Source organism: Corapipo altera, unplaced genomic scaffold, assembly GCF_003945725.1.
Source record: "Corapipo altera isolate COAL_440 unplaced genomic scaffold, ASM394572v1 76, whole genome shotgun sequence".
Taxonomy (NCBI): Eukaryota; Metazoa; Chordata; class Aves; order Passeriformes; family Pipridae; genus Corapipo; species Corapipo altera.
The window spans coordinates 841,955-861,652 of NW_020884964.1; the positions used below are offsets into that span (position 1 = coordinate 841,955).

General features: G+C 41.2%; 1 protein-coding gene across 3 annotated transcripts in view; it reads left to right on the forward strand.

The window, feature by feature from the left end:
• Nucleotides 1-19,698, forward strand: part of TTBK1 (tau tubulin kinase 1) — a 105,296-nt gene that overhangs the window by 15,167 nt on the left and 70,431 nt on the right. For all 3 annotated transcript variants that reach the window (XM_027664568.1, XM_027664567.1, XM_027664569.1), the window contains exons 2-3: nt 104-262; nt 7,792-7,939. In XM_027664568.1, coding sequence (XP_027520369.1) covers nt 155-262; nt 7,792-7,939 — 256 coding nt within the window. In that variant the 5' untranslated portion in view covers nt 104-154. The remainder of the gene's footprint in view (nt 1-103; nt 263-7,791; nt 7,940-19,698) is intronic.

The following is a 19,698-nucleotide window of genomic DNA, read 5'->3' on the forward strand; positions in this document are numbered from 1 at the left end:
TCTCTTTCAGTAATATGCAAAACCTGTGGAAATGTAGCATGTACTTATATTGTGACCTCTAATAATTTTGTCATTTGTTCCCCCTACCCCTTTTTTTCCCCAGATAAATGGCTCATTTAAATTGGGAGCTACTGAAATACTCTCTGGCTGGCAAATGCAGTGCCTAGCAGCAGTCATCAAGGACGAACCAAACATGAGTGGTGGAGGGGAACAGGTCGACATTCTTCCGGCCAATTACGTGGTCAAAGATCGTTGGAAAGTGGTGAGTAGCTCCAGCTTTGTGCTTCCTTAATGGCTCAAACAGACCTCCTCCTCCTCCTGTAGTAGTACAGTAACTTGTCTACTTAATCCTGGCCTCTGGCAAGCAACAGTGGAGTGGTATGATTCGACATGTTAGCAAGATACTGCAAGAAGGTTGATATCACTCTAGTGGTTTTTAGACTGTCTGATATTTTCAGAACACTAAACTTGCCAAGGATTTTTAGGTAGGATTGAACTGTTGCAGCAGGCTGAGTAATTTTGTAGTGAGAACTTAGATTTTGAGTTACTGTGCCAAAGAATACTGCAGACAAGTCTATAAATAAAATGCATTACAATAAAATAATGTAAGTCCAAATGTGTAGGGTCGGAATGTCAGCTACTTCAAAAGTCAGAAATTCCATGATTAACTAGCTGGTACAACATCTGTGTAAATTTATTAGGATACTTTTAAAAATTATATTGTTGTTAAGAGTTTTATTTCTTCATGGGACAACTGTCTATCTGTTGTGCAAGCTGGATGGGCTTGGCTTTTAAGGCGCTGAAAAAAAATTTAAATCCCATGTGTGCCATTGTCTCCATTTTTAACCTGGAATACCAGCACTGCCTGAATCCCTAATCTCACAGCAGAAGCCTCGCTACTTTGAAGTACAAGGGATTTGTAGTAGTAGCACTAAGTTGTTCTCTGTGCTGACTAGCTGTGGTACAGTGGCCCTGTGAGTTTTGCAGTGGAATGTGAAGAGCAGAGGACTAAAAAAATTCAGGACTCTGAATTCACTTCAGTTCCAGGCTGTGGATAGGTTATTTTCACCAGCCTACATTGGACAGTACACTATCCTTTCATTAGACTTAATGTAGTTGACCTGCACAGTTCAACCTTGCTCTGTTCTTTTTGCTCTCCCATTTCCTGCCTCTCTTCACTTTGCTTCCTGCTTTCTCCACAGCCTTCACTTTTCTGTCTGACCTATTCCTGAACAGCCTATTTATATTTAAGCAATTCAAACTGCTCTTCATTGTCCTTGCTTCTTGAGAGGAGATGGAGAATCTCAATTTTCTCTGTGATTAGACACCAAAATGGAGACAACCTCTATCCCCATACCAAAGCTTTCTGGCAAAGCTTTCTTGCTGTACTCTTGCAGCTCTAGTCTGGAGCACATATACTCATTTTAGAAGGATGATACCTGTGCGGGTGAACTGACATATAGAACTTGAAACATGCTCTGTGCTTACCAACATCTCAGAAAATACAGGTTGCAACTTTTGTCTGTCCCTCCCTGCACAAATGGAAATTTCCCCAGAGCCTACAATTTGGTCAGATTGGTTCACGTTTTTTGCAAAGCTGAATTTAGACACTCTCCTGATGCCTTTGCTTTAAGAGCATGCTGGCAAACACTCATTCTTCCTCAACATGAGGAAGAACTTCTTTACACTGAGGAAGGCAGAGCACTGAACAGGCTGCCCAGGGAAGTTGTGGAGTCTCCCTCTCTAGACGCCTTCAAAACCCACCTGGACACATTCCTGTGTAACCTGCTCTAAATGACCCTGCCTTGGCAGGGGGGTTGGACTAAGTGATCTCCAGAGGTCTCTTCCAACCCTAACAATTCTGTGATTCTGTGATTCTCTGTTTTCCTTTACCCTAGCTAGCTTTGGCTTGTACCATTGCCTATTCATCAAACTTTGAGTTTCTCCTTCATAGACAGATGTGCTAAAACTTGTGTAAATGATGGCAGTATTTTTGAAACTCGGTCTAAACAAAGTAACTTTGTTCTTGGAAACAGCAGAACACTTAAAAGCACCAAAAGCTACAAGTAATGTCTAAAATATGCTAAGTTATGCTCACAGGGGAACATTTCATACTAATTTTAAAGTTGGTAGAGGCCCTAAATGTGGGGTTCAGTGCTTCACTGTTGCCTGAATCTGTGACTGGGGACATCTAGAAGGCCTACCCACTAATTCTGCCTTAGAAAAGATAAAAATGTGTAGCTGTATTGTCAATAACTATATCAAACTAGAGGAATAGCCTTTTATGTTTTGTAGTATTGGCTCACAGTAGCCTTCAATACTGCAGTAAGGTCATTGCCCCACTTGAAGGCTCTGAGAAATGACATGCCTTGCTAAAGGCTGTAAATAGCAATGAGAAATTCTTATTACCATCTCTGAGTAGAGCTGGGAATTTGGCCTTGTGCTAGCTGAGCTGAGCACTGTCAACCTTCATTGAACAGTCATTCCCACCCCCAAAGAAGTGCAAGGTGCACATTCCTTTTAGGCAGGCCTTCTGTGCTGTCCCCTTGCTGTGCTTGATGTTAGTGTGGGACCAGTCAGAACCACAAGCTGTGTGGGGCTCGAAGTAATCTGGAAAAGCTATGAAAATACCTCTTTTGGCCCAAGGAAAGGGATAGGGTAGGATCAAGCGACAGAAGAAAAAGGGATTGCACCTTAAAGTGAGCATACAGCTGTAACATTGCATCATAGACCTCTCTAAATCTAACCCACAGTGTGCAAGCTGTATGGTCCAAGCTTTGCTGGGGGTGATGGATCCTGCTGAAGTAGGTGTGTGGCATATTTATGTGGTGCTGGGGTGCAGCTGCCAGAAGGTTTTTTGTGTAATTTGTCCTCCCATTGTGATTGTCTCTGACTGGGCATCTGCTTGAACCTTGTACCCCTTAGTACTGATATACTCCCAGTATTGAGCCAATTTCTAATTTTAGTTTGGTGTAATGTATTCGTTGAATTCCTTTCCTCCTCTCTTCCTATATGCTGGTTGACAAAGCTTTGACAAATGAAGATGTTAATTCTCTGCAGTTGGCCTCTTGGTTGTTCATTTTCCTGTCACTTGAAGTCAGTAAAATTTGGCTGTCTGACAGCAGTAAGATTTTTGTTCTTATTTATGAAAAAAGACATGGACAAGCAGTGCTTATGGTTTTTATCAAAACTTTTGGACTTAGAAGAAGTATTCTTTTGAGTCATCATTTGTTACTTGCAGATATTTTTGATGCTTTCACTGGATGAAATTTAGACAGTACTGGGACCACACGACTTTTACTGAGTCCCGGAGGGTGACTTGATCCACATGTGCCCTGAATGGTGTGAAGAGCTTTGTTCAGGGGAGGGAACAAAGACGAACATAACTTGTGATTGCTTTGAACTAGGGATAAATGTGGATGCCTTAAAGCTGAATTGATGTATCTCTTTGTTTCACCTAAATGCTTTTTATTGGGGATTCACAACTGAGACTTATTAGCAAGACAGAGTTGGCAGCTTCTGCACTGAGCTTTGAATATAAGTGTTGACTCATGTACATGTTCTTTTGCTAGGTGCAATCTATGCTTTGTTTTCTTTAAGGTTTCTGAGGTTCTTGAACTGAAGCTCTCCTGTTTACTTTGGAAACCTTGCTGGAAGTCTCACACACTTTTGTGAACTCTTTACTTTGTCTGGCTCACAAGGGCCATTTATGATTCCAAGAGGGAATTTGGGACAAGGAATGTTCTTTTTTCAGTCTTGGGGCCTGTTTTGGTCTCACTCTGAATTGCTTTAAGTGGGCTTTGAGAGGTTTTCAGATGTTTTAGAATGTGGCTGGTTGGCTTCTTGATTACCTTCTCAGTTCATGGCTCAGTCACATGCCTGTTATACATGAGTTCATTTCCCTGGAGATCAGATCCAGTCCTTTTGAGCAAGTTGAGTGGACTCTTGAGAGTTTGATGAATGTAGGTCAACTCAACTCGTCCTCACCTGTTAAGGCAGATGAGGCCTTCTAGCCTTTTCAGAATCAAGGAGCCTATTGAGTTGGGCTACAGGAGTTGCAGGCTTGACTATGCAAGTGCTCCTAAAAGGCAGTAACAGTAGTCATTGTTTGACCTTATCAAACATTTGAAGCCTATGGATTTGAAGCCTTGACCCTGGCTGAGTTCACTATAGATCACTGGCTTTTTGTTTGGTCCTTTGCTTTAGGTTCAGAGCACATATTCTTGTTCCTTGACCCTGCCACTGATCCTGAGACTGAACCACTCCTGCCTTGGTTATCCTGGGAAGGTCTGGTCTTTATGTAATATCCTTGGAAGGCAGACTTTGTTTAGAGCAGTGGTGTCATATATGCTTCTGAAATAAAAGATTAAATTTGTAATTCAAGGCTATTTTTGGTTGGAGTTGTGTGTTGCCTTGGTTTTTTGAACTGTCTCTCTGAGAATACTGATTTCTGCTTAGTGAGAAGGCTGTGTGTTGTTGTTGTTGGATTTTTATAGGCTCTGGAGGATTGTGCTACTAGAGGCTTTTTCAGGATAAATCCAAAATATTTCATAATATTTAAAGGAGACTTCAAAGGGAGCCATCTGTGTCCTGTGTAACTACTGATTGTCTATGTGCGAGTCCAAACCTGTGTTTGATCAGATGAACTGTTCACTTGACCTCACAGCCTGTAATGGAAACCTGGCCACTCGACTCATGCACAAGGGCTTGTGCATTTAGGTAGAATGAGTCCTGCTGTTTTTGTCAGCCTGTATCCCAGTCTTAACAGTAAATGGGCTGGTGGAAGGTAGGAAACAATGAGAACAGAATATTCCTGGGGCAGTGAGGCTTAACATAGGCTGATGACTCGTGATTGCAACTTAGGTCATTCTAGTTAGATGTTTCATTCTCTTTTTTGACTTTGTGTTTGTGGTATCATTATTGGTTTTGGGTTTTTTGAGTGGTATATTCCCATCTCTTCTCTGTGTCCAGCAGAAGGCTGTGCTGTGTTCACCTTAGTGATCTCCCACAGAATACCCAAGCAATGAGGAAGTGCTTGTGTCATAAACCCCTGACCTCAGCCAAGACCTTGAGTTGCAACAACTTCCTTTGCAACAAAGAAAAGGAAGTGGCTGCTGGTGGCCTCTGGATGTTGCTGAAAAATGAAGAAGGATGGCAGTGCTGGTAATGTTGAATAGAACCATTTGATGTGCTGGGAAAAGTATGCCTGAGAATAATTTCCATGAGAGGGTAAAAAAGGACGCGAGGAAGCAAAGGCAGCTTTGACAGCATTCCATTGGCTGGAATGTGTGTATAAAATCAGTTTGCTGATTCAGCAGAAGCTCCAATCTTGATCTGGTATCATCTCACATTTGTTTCTCCATAGACTTTTACGTTTCTTCCGATTAGGCTGTTTTCCCAGGTGTGCAGTCTCAATATTGTACTTTTCTTCCTGAACCTGCTTCTCTGATGCACACATTCTTTTGCTTTTTCGGAGGTAGTAGTCCTAGTCTGTCCTTAGTTTTTCCAGACTCCTGATCATTCTTTTACTCCTGAAATGAATGACTTCTAACTCAGTGAGAGCCTCTAGCAGCAAGGTGTTCAATATTTTCATTGTATGTGACTAGACCTTCCTACAGATCCTGATAGTGCCACTATCCTAATCATATTACTGTGTTGTTCCATTTATATTGTAGTACTTTTGCATTTTGACAACTGTGTTGGACATCAGAGCTGTCCCTTTTAGGGCCAATGAATGGAAAAAGATCATTATGTGTGTCTATGCTGGCTCAGCAATTTTTCTCCCCAGATCCATTTCTTGAATTATGTACCCACTGAGATGTTTGGGTAGCCTGTATTTCTTCTCCATCCCAGCTATGCTGTGCTGTATTTATTACTGTTGACTTTTGCTTGTTATGTTACCCATGTTCCAACTGAGAGTTTTTCAGTCTTTCTCAAAGTCCTTCCAGATCCCAACTAAACTTTTTGCCTTCTGTAGCTTTTCACTGTCCCTTTCCCATTCTCTTGTGCCATTAATACATCAGGCAACAGAACATCTTGTGTACTGAATCCTGAGGTATTAGCTGGCATACTGTTGCTTTGCCAAATGTAGTATTGTTTCGATAGAAAGATTTTTAATAGCCAGCTAACTTAGTGTGAATTTCCAAGTAGAAATAGGGCTGCACTGTAATTATTTATGAATAATATGTGGTGACCTAGTTATTGGGCTGTATGCATATGCCTTTTTAGCCCAGTGGAAGGTTGTGAGGAAAAATGTCAAAAAGAAGAATGACTCTGGATAGCAGCTTTTGTAGGGTTATCAAGAAATAGCTTCAGGGACGATAGCCAGGCTCTTAATACAGAAAATATTTCCTTCTTCATGTGGAACTGTTTTTCTTGACCTGCAAGCCAGAAAAGCAAATGATTTTGGGTCACCTTAGGAAGAAAAAACCCTTCCCTGGGTAGGCAGGACCCTTTGTTCAGCAAACTGGACAGAGGCACAGAACAGGCCTTCTGTGGTACAGAAGACACTAATATATCATCTAAACCTCATTAAACATTATGTAAGATCCATGTTTGTGTGACTGAAACGTCTTTTTCTCTTGAAGTGTTATTGCTGCTGTTGGAAAGAAGCAGCACTCAGGGCTTCCAGAGCAGTTGCTAACACAGAGGGAACACAAAATGCTGAAGGGAAGGGCTGCAGCTAGGTTCAGTGAACAAGTGCTAAGCAGATCAAGGGAACCCTGATCTATCTTTGCTGTAAACTTGAATTTCTTCCTGGGCAGCACAGTATGCTTTAAATGTATCCAAGAGAAACAAATATAAAATAATTTTCCTGGCACTTACACATTGACACTTGCAACACATTAGAAGTCTGTCTTATACATGCTCATATATAAATATATGCACATATGCTGTCAAGTCTCAGCAGAAGGAGGATCAAGGAATCACCTTCCAGGAAAGGCAGAGGATCCTGATTTGCTCTCTTGAGTGGGAGGCTACTCTAGAACAGGCAGATGATCTATCTCTAGTAGGTACATATCAAATATGCTGGAACTTAGACTTCTTTAGCTTTGAGTTTGTCAGCTGAAATAGTGAAATCCTATTGTGAAACAGTCTTTAATTTTGCTCAGAGATACAAAAAGCATAATTTTGTTGGGCTTCAAACTAAAAATTAAATAAATAGAGCAAGAGAATAAGAAACAATGAAGCTCTACGGGTGGCTTTTATGCAACTGTTTTGAGGTAATGCAGTTGACAGTTCACTGAAATGTGACAATGAAGCAACTTCACTGTCAGAGAAGGTCAAGTATCTTCTAAAATATTCCTGTGGATGTTTTGTTCTGTGTTTAAAATCCTTTGAATGACATGTAAACTTCATTTAACTTATTTCTTAGTTCCAACTACCATGGTTATGTTTTACTGCAGAAATGTATTTGTTGAGAGGGAATGACAGTTTTTATCTAACATGGTGTGAATAGTGATTCTGCTACATCCTTGAAATGTCTTTCCTTGAATTTTGGCAGGAACATTATAGAGATAATAGGCATTATCCTTTGCTTTTAAATGTATCACATGTCATTAGTTGCTAGGCTTGTTCTTTGTTGTTACAGCAAAGAATTTATACATAGCACAGTCAAGTGGGTAGCTGGACTTTTGCCTAGCTGTGCAGTGAAGGGATTCAGCCACAGCACAGATTGGGAACTGAGCTGGTTCTCTCTACACAGTTAAGAAGCTAGTGCCTGGCTTTGTGGGAGCCAGTTTGATGTTCTCTGTCATGTACATTGTACCAAATCTCTTTGTACTTTTCTAGTTGAAGAAGATTGGTGGTGGTGGCTTTGGGGAGATCTATGAGGCGATGGATTTGCTGACCCGTGAGAATGTGGCCTTGAAGGTAGAATCAGCCCAGCAGCCCAAGCAAGTTCTCAAGATGGAAGTGGCTGTCCTGAAAAAGCTGCAAGGTAAGGCAGAAAGGCCTTTGGAAGGCTAAGTTACTGTGCATGTTAACAACTAGAATCTGAAGTTGCAAATGGTTTTTATAATTTTCTCTTCAGCTTTCATCTATATGTAATGTTATGTTAAGTCATTCAAGCTCACTCCAGTCAGTTCCAACAACAGGGACTACTTTTGTCTGCCAGGCTATAAGAACAATGAGTAGACTTCAACTGCATTACTAGTACACTGGTCTCTGCAATCTAGTGATACTGATTAGAAAATAAGAAATAGAGGAAGCAGCATCTAACTAGGAAATGAGGTTAGCTGATTGCCTCACAGAGGACCAGGAGCACTCTAAGCGTGATGGAGTCTCCAAGGAAAATGGTTGACTAGTAGATGAGTGCAAAAAGTGGATAAGACAAAGTATAGGGAAACTGACAATTAGCTAATTTTTCATTAGCTCACTGTTTTGAGGGCAAAGTGTAAAGTGATGTGTCTATTCTTAATTTTTCCTAACATAACTTTATGTTGGTTTGGATGTGGAAGTTAGCCTTGGGGCCATCAATTTCTATAGCTGAACCTGGCAAAGCTTATAAGCAGATTTCAAACTGACTGGGAAGCAGCAAAATGGGAGCCTTCCTTGGCTCATATCCAGCCCTGCTGCCATTGAAGATACTACACTGAAGAAGGACTTGCTTTATATCAGGGTGCTGTTTTCTGTTTGGTGAGATGAAACTATAATAAATAGGGCTAAAAGTTAAAACTTCATTTGCTGATCTTTAAAGTCTAGGGTGAAAGAAACCAGCCAGTATCCCAAAGGCTCTTGCAATTGTGATGAGATGCATTTTAACACCAAAGGGTGCAAGGGAGCTGTCTTGCTGGAGTTGTTCCTTGGCTGAAGGAAGAGTAAAGGGGTCTTCTACTAAAAACTGATTGCTATGGGAGGATGTAAACAAGGAATTTCCCAATCTACCTTTGAGGGACTGAGAACTGCTGTTTGCTGAAGTGCATTTTGCATAATTTCCTTGTTAAGGCAAGGCCAGCTATAGACAGGAACAGTTTCTATGTTGTAGTATAATATGCTTCTGAAGTTCCTTTTTGCAGGGTTCCCACTTGGTCTGAGGAATCCCCTTCTGTTGAAGCAGGGAGGAGGAACCCTATCACTAGGGCTCATGCTTCAGAGATAGTGTTGTGGCCTTATGTTTGTGTCTATACCTCTTCTCTTGTACAAAATCTCCAGAGATATGATTGAATTAGAGGGTGAGACTGTTGCAGGTCTTGTGAGACGGGTTACTTAATATTTGTGACAGATTGCCTCTAGGTAAAAGTCACTGAATTATTTTTGAAGGTCAAATTGTTTTCCACATTTCAGATCATCTAAGAGGAGGACTGATAGATAGGCCTCTTTTTAATACACTGTGTTGTAATAGATGCAGCTGATCTGTGTAAAGGAGAAATCAACCCAGGTCATTAGAGGAATCTTGCTGTTGATATATGAAAGGCTTGGATACACAAGCTCCCAAAGAACAGCAAAGCAGGTGTTTGAGGTCTGAAAACAGTGGAGTGAGGGCAAGCCAAGGCAGTGATTGAGATTTTTTTAATTTGGTTGTACACTTGGAATGCTCTGAATTGAGTTGAAGGTATGACTGTGCAGAATGATAGATATTATGGTGCCAAGAGATAATGCTATCATGCTAGTTAGTGTCAATATGTATTATAGCCAGGGCAGAGAATGCTTGAAAAGTGTGACCTGAAATCACCAAGTGAGGACTAGCATCAGAAACCATGCAAGGCATTGACTAATACATGTGTACTGCCAGTGTTTATTTCTGGAAAATAGTTGAGAATACCAAATGCTTGAAAAAACACCCACATTTGTACACAGCATGATGCTGTAATTGGGAAGAGGGAGTGGTGGTGTGTGGAATTAGGACAAGTCCCCTGGCAAAGCAGTTAGTAAATATTAAGGGACAGAAAAGACCAAAGAAGCAGATTTGGCTACGCATCACCTATCCTGCATTTAAGAATGACACATTACTTAAACCATATTCTTACAAATCAAGCTGTTCTGTGAAGAATCTAGCTTTTTTTGGGTTCAAGGTTAATCCCCAAATGGTTTACAGAAATAAATGATAAAGTTAAAATAAGAAATTGGGTTGAGAGCGTTGGGAATCGTGTATTGTGTATGTTTTCACTGAGTGTTGCAAAGAGGTGAGAAACATTTCAGAAAGGGAGATGCTTCCTTTATCCAACAGTTGGTGGATGGGGGAAGTTGGTGGTATTACCACAGGTGATATAGTCATTTCATGGGTTTCTAGATGAAAAGCAAGGGAACAGTGTTGTCTAAAATTCCTCTGTATTTCTCTAGTAGAACTGAACATTGCAGTCCCTCTTAAATAGTAACCTTTATTGTTTTCTATTTAGGTGTCACAGCAACCTTAAAGAGCTGCTGCTCTTTTCAGAGCTTGTAATCAGTCTAGCAAGTTGCTAGAGCTTGGCAGAGTTTGGGATAGAGATGATTGGCCATTAGCCCATACTGCAGACCTACCTCAGGACCTGGTTTGGGTACAGCCTGACTTGTCAGTGCGGTAGCTCCTGATCGGTGTGGAGTGCAGGCTGTTGCCAACAGTTAGGCTTTCTGGGACACTTTGTGGAATAGCCACATAAGGAACACAGGTGCAGGTAGGCCCCTCATAGTGTCCTGTCTGCACTAGCAGTCCACACAGAAAAACTGGGGAACTAAGCAGATAATGACTCCTGAAGAGAATCTCTATTCCTTCTAATAAACGCTGTGTGTAGTTTTCTGCTCTGAGGGTGGTCAAATGCTGGCACAGGTTACCTAGAGAGATGGTTGTGTCTCTGTCCTTGGAGATATTGAAAACTCACCTGCATGTGGCCCTGGACAAGATGCTCTAGCTGTCTCTGCTTGGACAAGGGGGTGGGCTAGATGATCTCAAGAGGTCCCTTCCAAAACAAATGATTCTGAGATACTTGTGCTTGGCCATGTGAGATCACGTGTAGTCATGTGATCTTAAATGTCTCTTAAATGCTCTGTAGTGTCATTCTGTTCTGCTCATACTTGATTTGATTTTTCTAGCTGTATGTTGCTTTTTCTTTCAGTGTTTAGATATTATTATGTTTCCCAAAGGCAAAATTCTTTCTGACTTGCACTGTTAATTGCAAGGATCACAGGTCATCTTCTGGCTAAAATTCCAAATCTGTTTACTGTCTTGAGTGTGGGAAACATCAGCAATGGTGCCCTTTTATGCTTTGGGTAAAACACAATTGAGAAGTCAGCTTAGAAAGTTTCTTGCTCAAGCATCTGATGAGCTGAAGTTTTCAGTTGTCCTGTTGTGCCTTTACCCAAGAAGTTTTTAGCAAAGCTTTTGTCTTTTTCTTGTGTTCCATGGACTGTGTTAGTCAAATCAAAAGCTTTTGGTCCCACACAGTTGCTGTAGAATATTTCCTTGTTCAGGCTGGACTTGCACTCTCTCTGGTGCTACTCTATCTGGCCAATTCTAATCAGAGCACCACAAGATGGCATTTTTATTTTCATCCTTGTCAAGCACTGTTTGGCTTACGTTTGTCTTCTGACAGGGGCTTGGCACTGTTGAATCAAAGCTGTTTTCTCTGTGTTGGTGAGCTTGCTCGGGGAACAGGGAAGTTGCATTCTCTTTGGTGCCATTAGGAATGTTGAACTCAGTATCACAATGTGTACTACTGTCCTTGCTGCTGAAGGAGGCCTGCACCCTCCCCAGCACCTGATTGTACTGATATCCTCATTGCAACACAAGCAGATGGGATCACCCATGATGCCAGGCCCCTTCCATGAAAACAAGTCTTTCTTTCCAAATCTTCACCACGTGGTGGCATTAAGGCAACTACAGCTTATGAACTTGGATCTCTCTTTTACTTGAGATTGCACCATGTGTTTACCCGCTGTCTGCTGTAGGTGAAGTCCTCTGCCGTTTATCAACAGCAGCCTGAGCAACCCTTTTGGCCTAACTACAGGAGTTGCTTGTCACTGCTGTCAGACATGGTTATCTTTGGCCTATCTGTCCCTTCTGTGGGTGGAATATGCAGGACTAAGTTTACCTGGAGGATCAGAAAATATTCCTTCCTTGAAGAAGGCTGCTCTGCAGTTCCCAGCTACCAGGTGTCGTGAAGAGTCCAAGGAACCACATTAGAGAATAGACTTTTGCAGTCATAGGTCCTTATATACATGCAAGTATGGAAATTATGGGAAAAATTAATGGTGGAAAGCACTAAGAAATGTGTGCCTGTAGTTGGTAAGCGTAGGGATAATAAAGTAAAAACAGGAAAAAAGAAAAGATATATTGGGGATTTTACACTATAAACTTCATGTATTTGGGAAATTTTGCTTTGGGTTAGTTTTAGTCTGTCCCCCTGTCTGAGGCACCATTTGTTGGTTTGCTTTAGGATTTGGAGACTATTTGGTGTACACTTGAAATGAAACTTCTGGGTCCATTTGCTCAGAAAACCTTACATGACCCAAAGCCACTCTTCGAACGCTGGCACACGGTAGTTTTGATGATTGAAGGCAGTATGGGGACTTGCTGTAAAACCTCATTGCTCTTATAAACTAGGACTCTGAGGTTCCTGTTCTCTGGAATCATGAGGAGAAAAAATGGGATGATTTCCTATGATTGAACATATGGAAGGAAGAGTACTGTCACTTCTAGATGAACAGATGTTTTTCCATCCCTTCAATGCTTTGCTAACCCTTTGAAATACTGATTTATTCTATTTCCTTTGAAATAGAAATGGACAGAAACCTACTCTCTCTGTGACTTTTTTCCTCACCCTGGGTTTGCTGTGGAGCAACATTCAGCTAGCCAAGGAGCATCTGTGGAGTACTATCTGGACTGAGTTTCCCATCTATGACATCTTTGAGGTTAATCAAAACGTCACATCTCTGTTAGAACAGCACTGGCATAGTTTTGCGATGCTTGGCTTGGGCTGTCTCAGTCTGCTTTTCTAATAGCAGCCTTAACTGCAGAAATTGTAAACCAGTATCCCTGATTAAATCCAGTGGGCTGCTGCAGAGAGGGGTATGAGGAAGCTATCTTACGTGCCAAACCAGGTATTGTGTCCTCTCTAGTTGCTCAGCTCAGGCTGTGTGAGGCTCAGAAGCAGATGCTTTGAATTCAAAAATATTTTCCCTGTCCTTACCTACTTCTTGATAGGTCTCTCTGGGAGCACTCTGGGGGCTTGTAATACCAGGACAGTGCAGCACATTCTATGCCTTCTGGTCCACAGGCTCTCCAAAATACGGATGTAGCCACAGCATTTGTTTTCCTATGCTAGGATTCTCTTTGGAGAAGCCTGGCAGATTGTAATTTAAAATGGCCCAATTATTCTGGTGCTGTGCACTGTTTTCAGTTCATCTGCAGTGGCAGTGTTGCCCTGGTGTGAGGCTACAAGGCCCCATATACTTGCTTTTGACCTCGCTCAGCAGCCAGATATTGCTGAGCTCTCTTCAGTGTGTTGTTTTCTTTCTAAATGCCTTCTTTTCAGTATAACCAATCTCATTGCGTAGGGCTCTGATTATTTTTATCCTGCAGTGCAGAGATCTTCTGCATATTGAGTAGCTGTGCAAGATGCAGCCTGGTCACAGGCACTGTAGCTTTTGAGTACCTGATTTTATTACAGCAGATAGTGAAACAAGTCGGTGTTGCTTGTTCCCTCTTTATTGCCAGGGGTTGGACAGGTAGGAGTTTCCTAGCAAAATAATGGAAGAAAAAGGATCTTGCTTGTTTTTTCTTATTTGCCAGTCCTAGGTTTTTTTCTTTCTTTTTGCATATGTGAGAGTTTTGTGTTAAAGTGGTGCCTTTAACCCTCTGTAATTCAGTTTCTATTACTTTTTATGGACACGGTTTATATGTTTCTACAGTCTTTTGCTAGATTGATGTAACCAAGATATCTGTAAAGACTACAAAGCAGAGTAAATTACCCTTAGCAGGCATTTAGGCTATCACAGGATGGCAGATTCAAGATGTAGCCTGGTCCTCTGTACCCAGCACTGCATTTTTCCATGTGGAAGAGTGTTTGAATAATATGTGGCATTCGGGCCACATGTTTTCTGTGTCAACCATGGTAGTATGGGATGGGGGAAGGTCATGGGATGGATGAAAAAGGATTTAAAGCACACTTTTTTGGGGGCTATGTTGAATTCTTGCTCCTGCACTATTGTCCCTTTACCTGTGTGGGATCTATCATCAGTTACTCATCTTAAAGTTGTTAGTGGTCTTGGGAAACAACTGGAGGAAATTATGCCATGCAAGGTCAGGCAGTTTTACCTTTTACCATTTGATTGGAAGATGATGACCAGCCTTTTAGGTTTTGCATCCATTAGTTCATTCATTTATTACAGAAGCACTAGCAAGGTTAACCCAATTGATTAAATTCTAGCTGATTACTATTGAATAATGTAGTTATTTAAGCCTCACTTCCAGATAGAATTTATTTTCTTTCATGTTAAAAACTCCTTTGTCCAGCTGAGTTGACAAGTCCCTGAAGTCAGCTTGTTTGTCTGGCCAGAGATGAAACTTGCTAACTCCAAAGGAAAAGAACTGTATGCGAGTCAGCTTTGCCAAGCTACAGACACCATTTCCAAGTAAAGTTAGAAGATGATTAAAATAACTCACATTTCACTTTCTAGTCCTGCTGGATCTTTTTCTTTACAGTATTTGTGCAGAAGTGGATTCAATATCCCCACAATACAAAATTTGTGATAAGCTGACACTGACATTGACAGGAAAATAAAGAAGAGAATACTGTAAAATGTGTATTATAATGTAGAGAATTGAGAAACAGCTGCAGCTTTCCAAATGCCAGTGAGAGCAATTTTATAGCTACATGTCCACAGCTATATAATAGTGACTCCAGCAGTACCAAGTTATGTCACTAAGCACTTGGGCTCTTTCTAGGCAGTTATCTGTGGGGTTGAGCTTCTGGATCGCTGTGCCATGGTGGTTATTTTTGGCCAACAGTATTCCCCTGATTTTGATATTTCATGTATTACCTGAATAAAACAAAACTTGATTGATGATTCTGGAATTCAGCTGCATTTATGATTAGAGAGGTCAGAGGTTGCTGCTAATGTGAGAGGCAAGCCTTAAAAAAAAAGTGAATGCGACACAAATAGATCCAGAGGAAAATTTTGGCTGGCAGGGGGGATCTTTGGTCTTTAGTACAACCTCCTGCTCCAAGCAGAAAAGAAATAGATCTGGTCGCTCTGGACTTTTTCTGGTGAAGTTTTGGATAATCTCCAAAGATGGAGATCCTACAGGCTCTCTGGGTCCCTGTTCCAGGGTTTGACCACCCTCATGGGGGAAAAAGAAATCACACCTAGTGGAAACTTCCTATGTTGCAGCTCATGTCCAGTGCCTCTCTGTGTGCCTCTGTTCTGGGTTAAATTCACCTGGCAACTAAGTACCTCAGAGGTGCTTGCTCACCACTCCCCTGCTTCGGTGGGATGGGGAGGAGAAGTGGAAAAATGTAAAACCTGTGGGGTGACATGGGAGCAGTTTACTAATTGAAATATAGCAATAATAGTAGTAGTGGAAAGAGAGATAACAAAAGAAAAAGAGGAATAAAACCCAAGAAAAACAAGAGATGCACCACCTTCTGACCAATGCCCAGCCCATTCCCAAGCAGCAATATGTGACTCCTGGCCAACTCCCTCCAGTTTATATACTGGACATGACATTCTGTGGTATGGAACATACCTTTGGCCTGTCCGGGTCAGCTGTCTCGTCTGTGCTCCCTCCTGCCTTGTGCATCAGAGCAGGGACACTGAAAAGTTCTGGACTTAGGGTAGGCACTACTGAGCAACATCCAAAACATCCCTGTGTTATCAACATTATTCTCATCCTAAATACAAAAGCACTGCACCAGCTACTAGGAATGAAATGAACTCTATCCCAGCTGACACCAGGACAGCCTCTGAGAAAAAGTCAGACTCCATCTTATCAGCACTCTTCTGTTTGGTGGCTCCAACCAGCAGATGGTTTCCTTTCTATTGCCTTCCTAAAGGCTGAACAAACCCAATGCTCTGATACTTTTTGTTAATATTACATTCTCCTTTCCCTGCCACCATCCTGGTGGGCACTGCTGAATTCCTGCTGTTATGTCGGTGTTGGTCTTGTGCAGGAGAAAATGCAGGAAGTGGTAAGGTAACAGTAATGAGTAACAATTGCACTGAGATTTATGATAATCCATGCAGTAGAAGTTACTGTAGTGTTTTGGATGGACTGTTAGGAATGAGACAGCTAATCACTGGAAATGAATCACAAAATTTTAGCATAAAATAAAAAGATTAAAATTTTTAATTCCTTTGTAGAGAAGAGCGGTTACTGCTTGTCTGCAGGTGAAAACACAGGAAATATGGAGTCTGTAAAAAAAAAAAAACCAACTTCAAATTGCAATGATAATGTCACATATTTCTTTCCTAGTATTTATTTTATTAGTTTCATTGCTATATTGAAAATACGTGAAGAATATCTAAGAACTTAAAGGAGTAGAAGATTGGAATGCATATTGGTGTCCAGCAGTTTAAAATTCATCCATGTGAAAAAATAGACTCAAAAAAGGATCATAATTTAGTTTTCTTAAGTTCTGTGTAATGAAAGTTTTTCATGTAATGAAAGTTTTAAAGTATTAAAATGGGACTTTTAATCATATCTCTACAAGGTGATGAGTATCTATCATAGGGTGGAAGGGTTTTCCAAATACTTGAAGTTATTTTTATACATGAGAACATAATTATCAACTGTAATTTTTAAGTTTCTTCAGAACAAGGATAGTGAAGATCATTTCGGTGACTGAAATATTTGTAATTTTTACCCAATATTATGTGGGAGATTATTATGTTCACTGTAGTTAAAAGACAGCTGTAGAAAGAATATTTTCCTATGGCTGAACATTAAAATTTTGCCTTAACTAAATGCCTGTGAAACAAAACACTCTGAAACTTTTCTCAAGTCAGCATCAGGCGGACTTATTCCTCCAGTGTTAGTTAACAGGACAAAACTCTTTATAATCTGTTGCTCTGTTCTTTACTTTGTTGGAAGATATTTGTACGGTTTAAGAAATAAACAAATACAGATATAGAGCATATTTTCTGTGGTATAGCTTCTTATCCTCTGTAATATCAGGGTGGCTGTTGAGCATAATAGTCTAGCAAAGGAGCAAGTGTCATCTAGCAGTTAGTGCAGTAAAATAGTTATGAGGCTTCCCATACTAGGCATACGTTGAAAAAACTTTTTTTTCACCCTTTTCTCTCTTTTCTGGGTTAAAATATGCTTTGATGCTCTCTGTGCTATGATCTCCATGCTTGAAGAGGGCGTGTATGAGAAGAGGGGGCTATTTCCTGCTGCCTTAAAGGGAGATATGACAGTTCCATCATCCTGGCTGCACAGGAGGTTATTAACACGATTGTTCTTGTGCGCTTCAGTGTTCTGATCAGCCTCAGGACTGATCTGCAGGAATCCCTAAGTCACACCTGACTGTCAGCCTCCATCTGCTACTTCAGCATGGCATGAACTGTTCCAAGAGAGCAAACAGTTGTAATCTGCTGCCTCCTTTAGATGAAAGATGGGTAAAAGCTTCCAGAATCCAAAGGGTTTGATGCTGTAAGCATTTATCCCATCCATATGACCAGCTGCCTCTATATGCACGACTTCTAAATATGGCCTGCTTTCTCTACACTTTGTTATATTCTTTTTATTTCATGCAGAAATTGGCACAGTTTTCCCTCACCTCCTTTCTTCTTATTTTCCTGGTGTTGGTTGTGTTGCAGAATAGTGCATGGGAGAGCTGTTCCAGAGAGAGCCTGAATTCCCAAGACCAACAGGTCAGATCTGAGCCCATTTTAGTCTGGAAAGGAGGATTCAGTATAAAATCAAGTCAGTTTGGGATGCAGGTCATCCAGAACTGTCAGTCAATTAATCATTTTCAAAAATTATAGTAAGTGGAAACATGTTGCCATCCTAAACATGCAAACAATTCTCAAAGATAATAAACTAAAAACTTAAATGCTTTTTCTTTTGGTAAAATTGTGTGATCTAGAAAACAATAGTACTATGGAGGAAACTGATTAGAAAAACATAGAACAAACCCACAAAAAACCAAAACCAAAAGGTCTCAGAAATACACTTGAAATCACAAGAGGAAGTATCAAATTAGCAAGGATGTGTATTGTGTCATATAATTGGACACTATCATTTCTGTTTTGCTGAAATTAGTGATTTAGATGGCCAGGTTCTACCTGTCAGAGGTGGTGTTGTCTGTAGTTTTACAGCAATAAAAAGCACATGGTGTCCTGCCTATCAGTGCTCTGCAGTCATCTGAAACAATAAAAGGGTGTAAAAAAATTACTATTTTACCCTTTTTACCACACAATAGCTTGCACTGTAACTAGAAACAGTTATCGTTTTGGCTGATGCCTCAATATCCATCTCCTGGTGCTCTGAAAGGCAAACAAAGCCAAGTGGGACTCACAGTGTCTGTAAGTAAGCCAGGCTGGTCTGTGCAAATCTGAGAATCATGTCTGGGTTGAGTGTGGGCTTGCACTGACCTGCCCATCCTGCCTGAAACCTGTGTAGATGGCCAGTTTGCTGAAGCACAGTAGTAACATGAACTCCTAAAGAAATATAACTCATTCTTTCTGAGGTTATTCAGATATGTTTACTTTGTAGCCACAAATCTGGCTTGGAGGGTCACATCAGCAAGCAGCATATTGGGACCCACGGCAGGAAGATATGTGGGATAGTTGAGTCTTGGAAATGCCCAGGGCAGGAATTGTGGTATTTCCACACAGTGTCTCAAGGAGTTCCCTCAGAAAACCAAAAACCCGTATGACAAAATCAACACTGAATTCACAATGAAGGTACCAGTAGTAGGAAACCAGTGGCACCCAGTACCCATGGGCACACACAGGCCATGGGCTTGTTATGTGAGAAACGAGGATCAGGGAAGAGCATGCAGGCTGCCCTGACACATACTGAAGAGGGTACTCTCCTAATCTCTCAATATCTTTTCCTGAAATATGGTGGTTTGTGATGTTCCTTGATGGTTTCAGCATGGTCTTGCACATGCAGTCCTGAAACTGGATAATGTCCATGCCAGAGACATGAAGGCTCTGCAAACACTTAACCTTCCTGCTCATCTAACCAGATGTTGGTGGATATTAGGATTGGTTGGTTTGTTTGTTTTAAGCCTGTTCTTCTGAAGGGATTAAGGAGTAGCTGGAGTCTCTGTCCCTCCAGTTTTGGTTGCCAGCAGCTCTGTTATCTCCCTGTGGTAGCAGAGAGAGTGTGGGTGTTCTGTTGTGGGATGCTGGTGGGCCCTGGAGGGCAGAATCTTGATGCTCTTACCAGGATTCCTGGGATGAAGCTCCATATTCCACTGCTGTATCTATTACTCTGGTCAAAGCTCTGGTTCTCGTGTGAGAAAGCTGCTTCTTTGTCTCCTGCTGCCCTCCATATCCCTATTCTGTCATATCTTGCTGTCCCCAGCAGCTTCTGATGCCCCAGACCTATGGTGCAATGACAGCAATAGCAGGGCCCTGAGGGCAGTGCAGTTACTGATTACTGTAGGTGTTCATGTTTTTCCTTTTTTTATTTTAAATTGGGAAATATCAAACAATAAGCTTTGGTTTAAAAATCACCATTGCTCAAGTGCTACAGAGACATATAGGGCAAAGCTATGCAGTGATTCTCACCCCCTTCCCTGCTTGGAAACCTCACCAGGAACCAAGTGT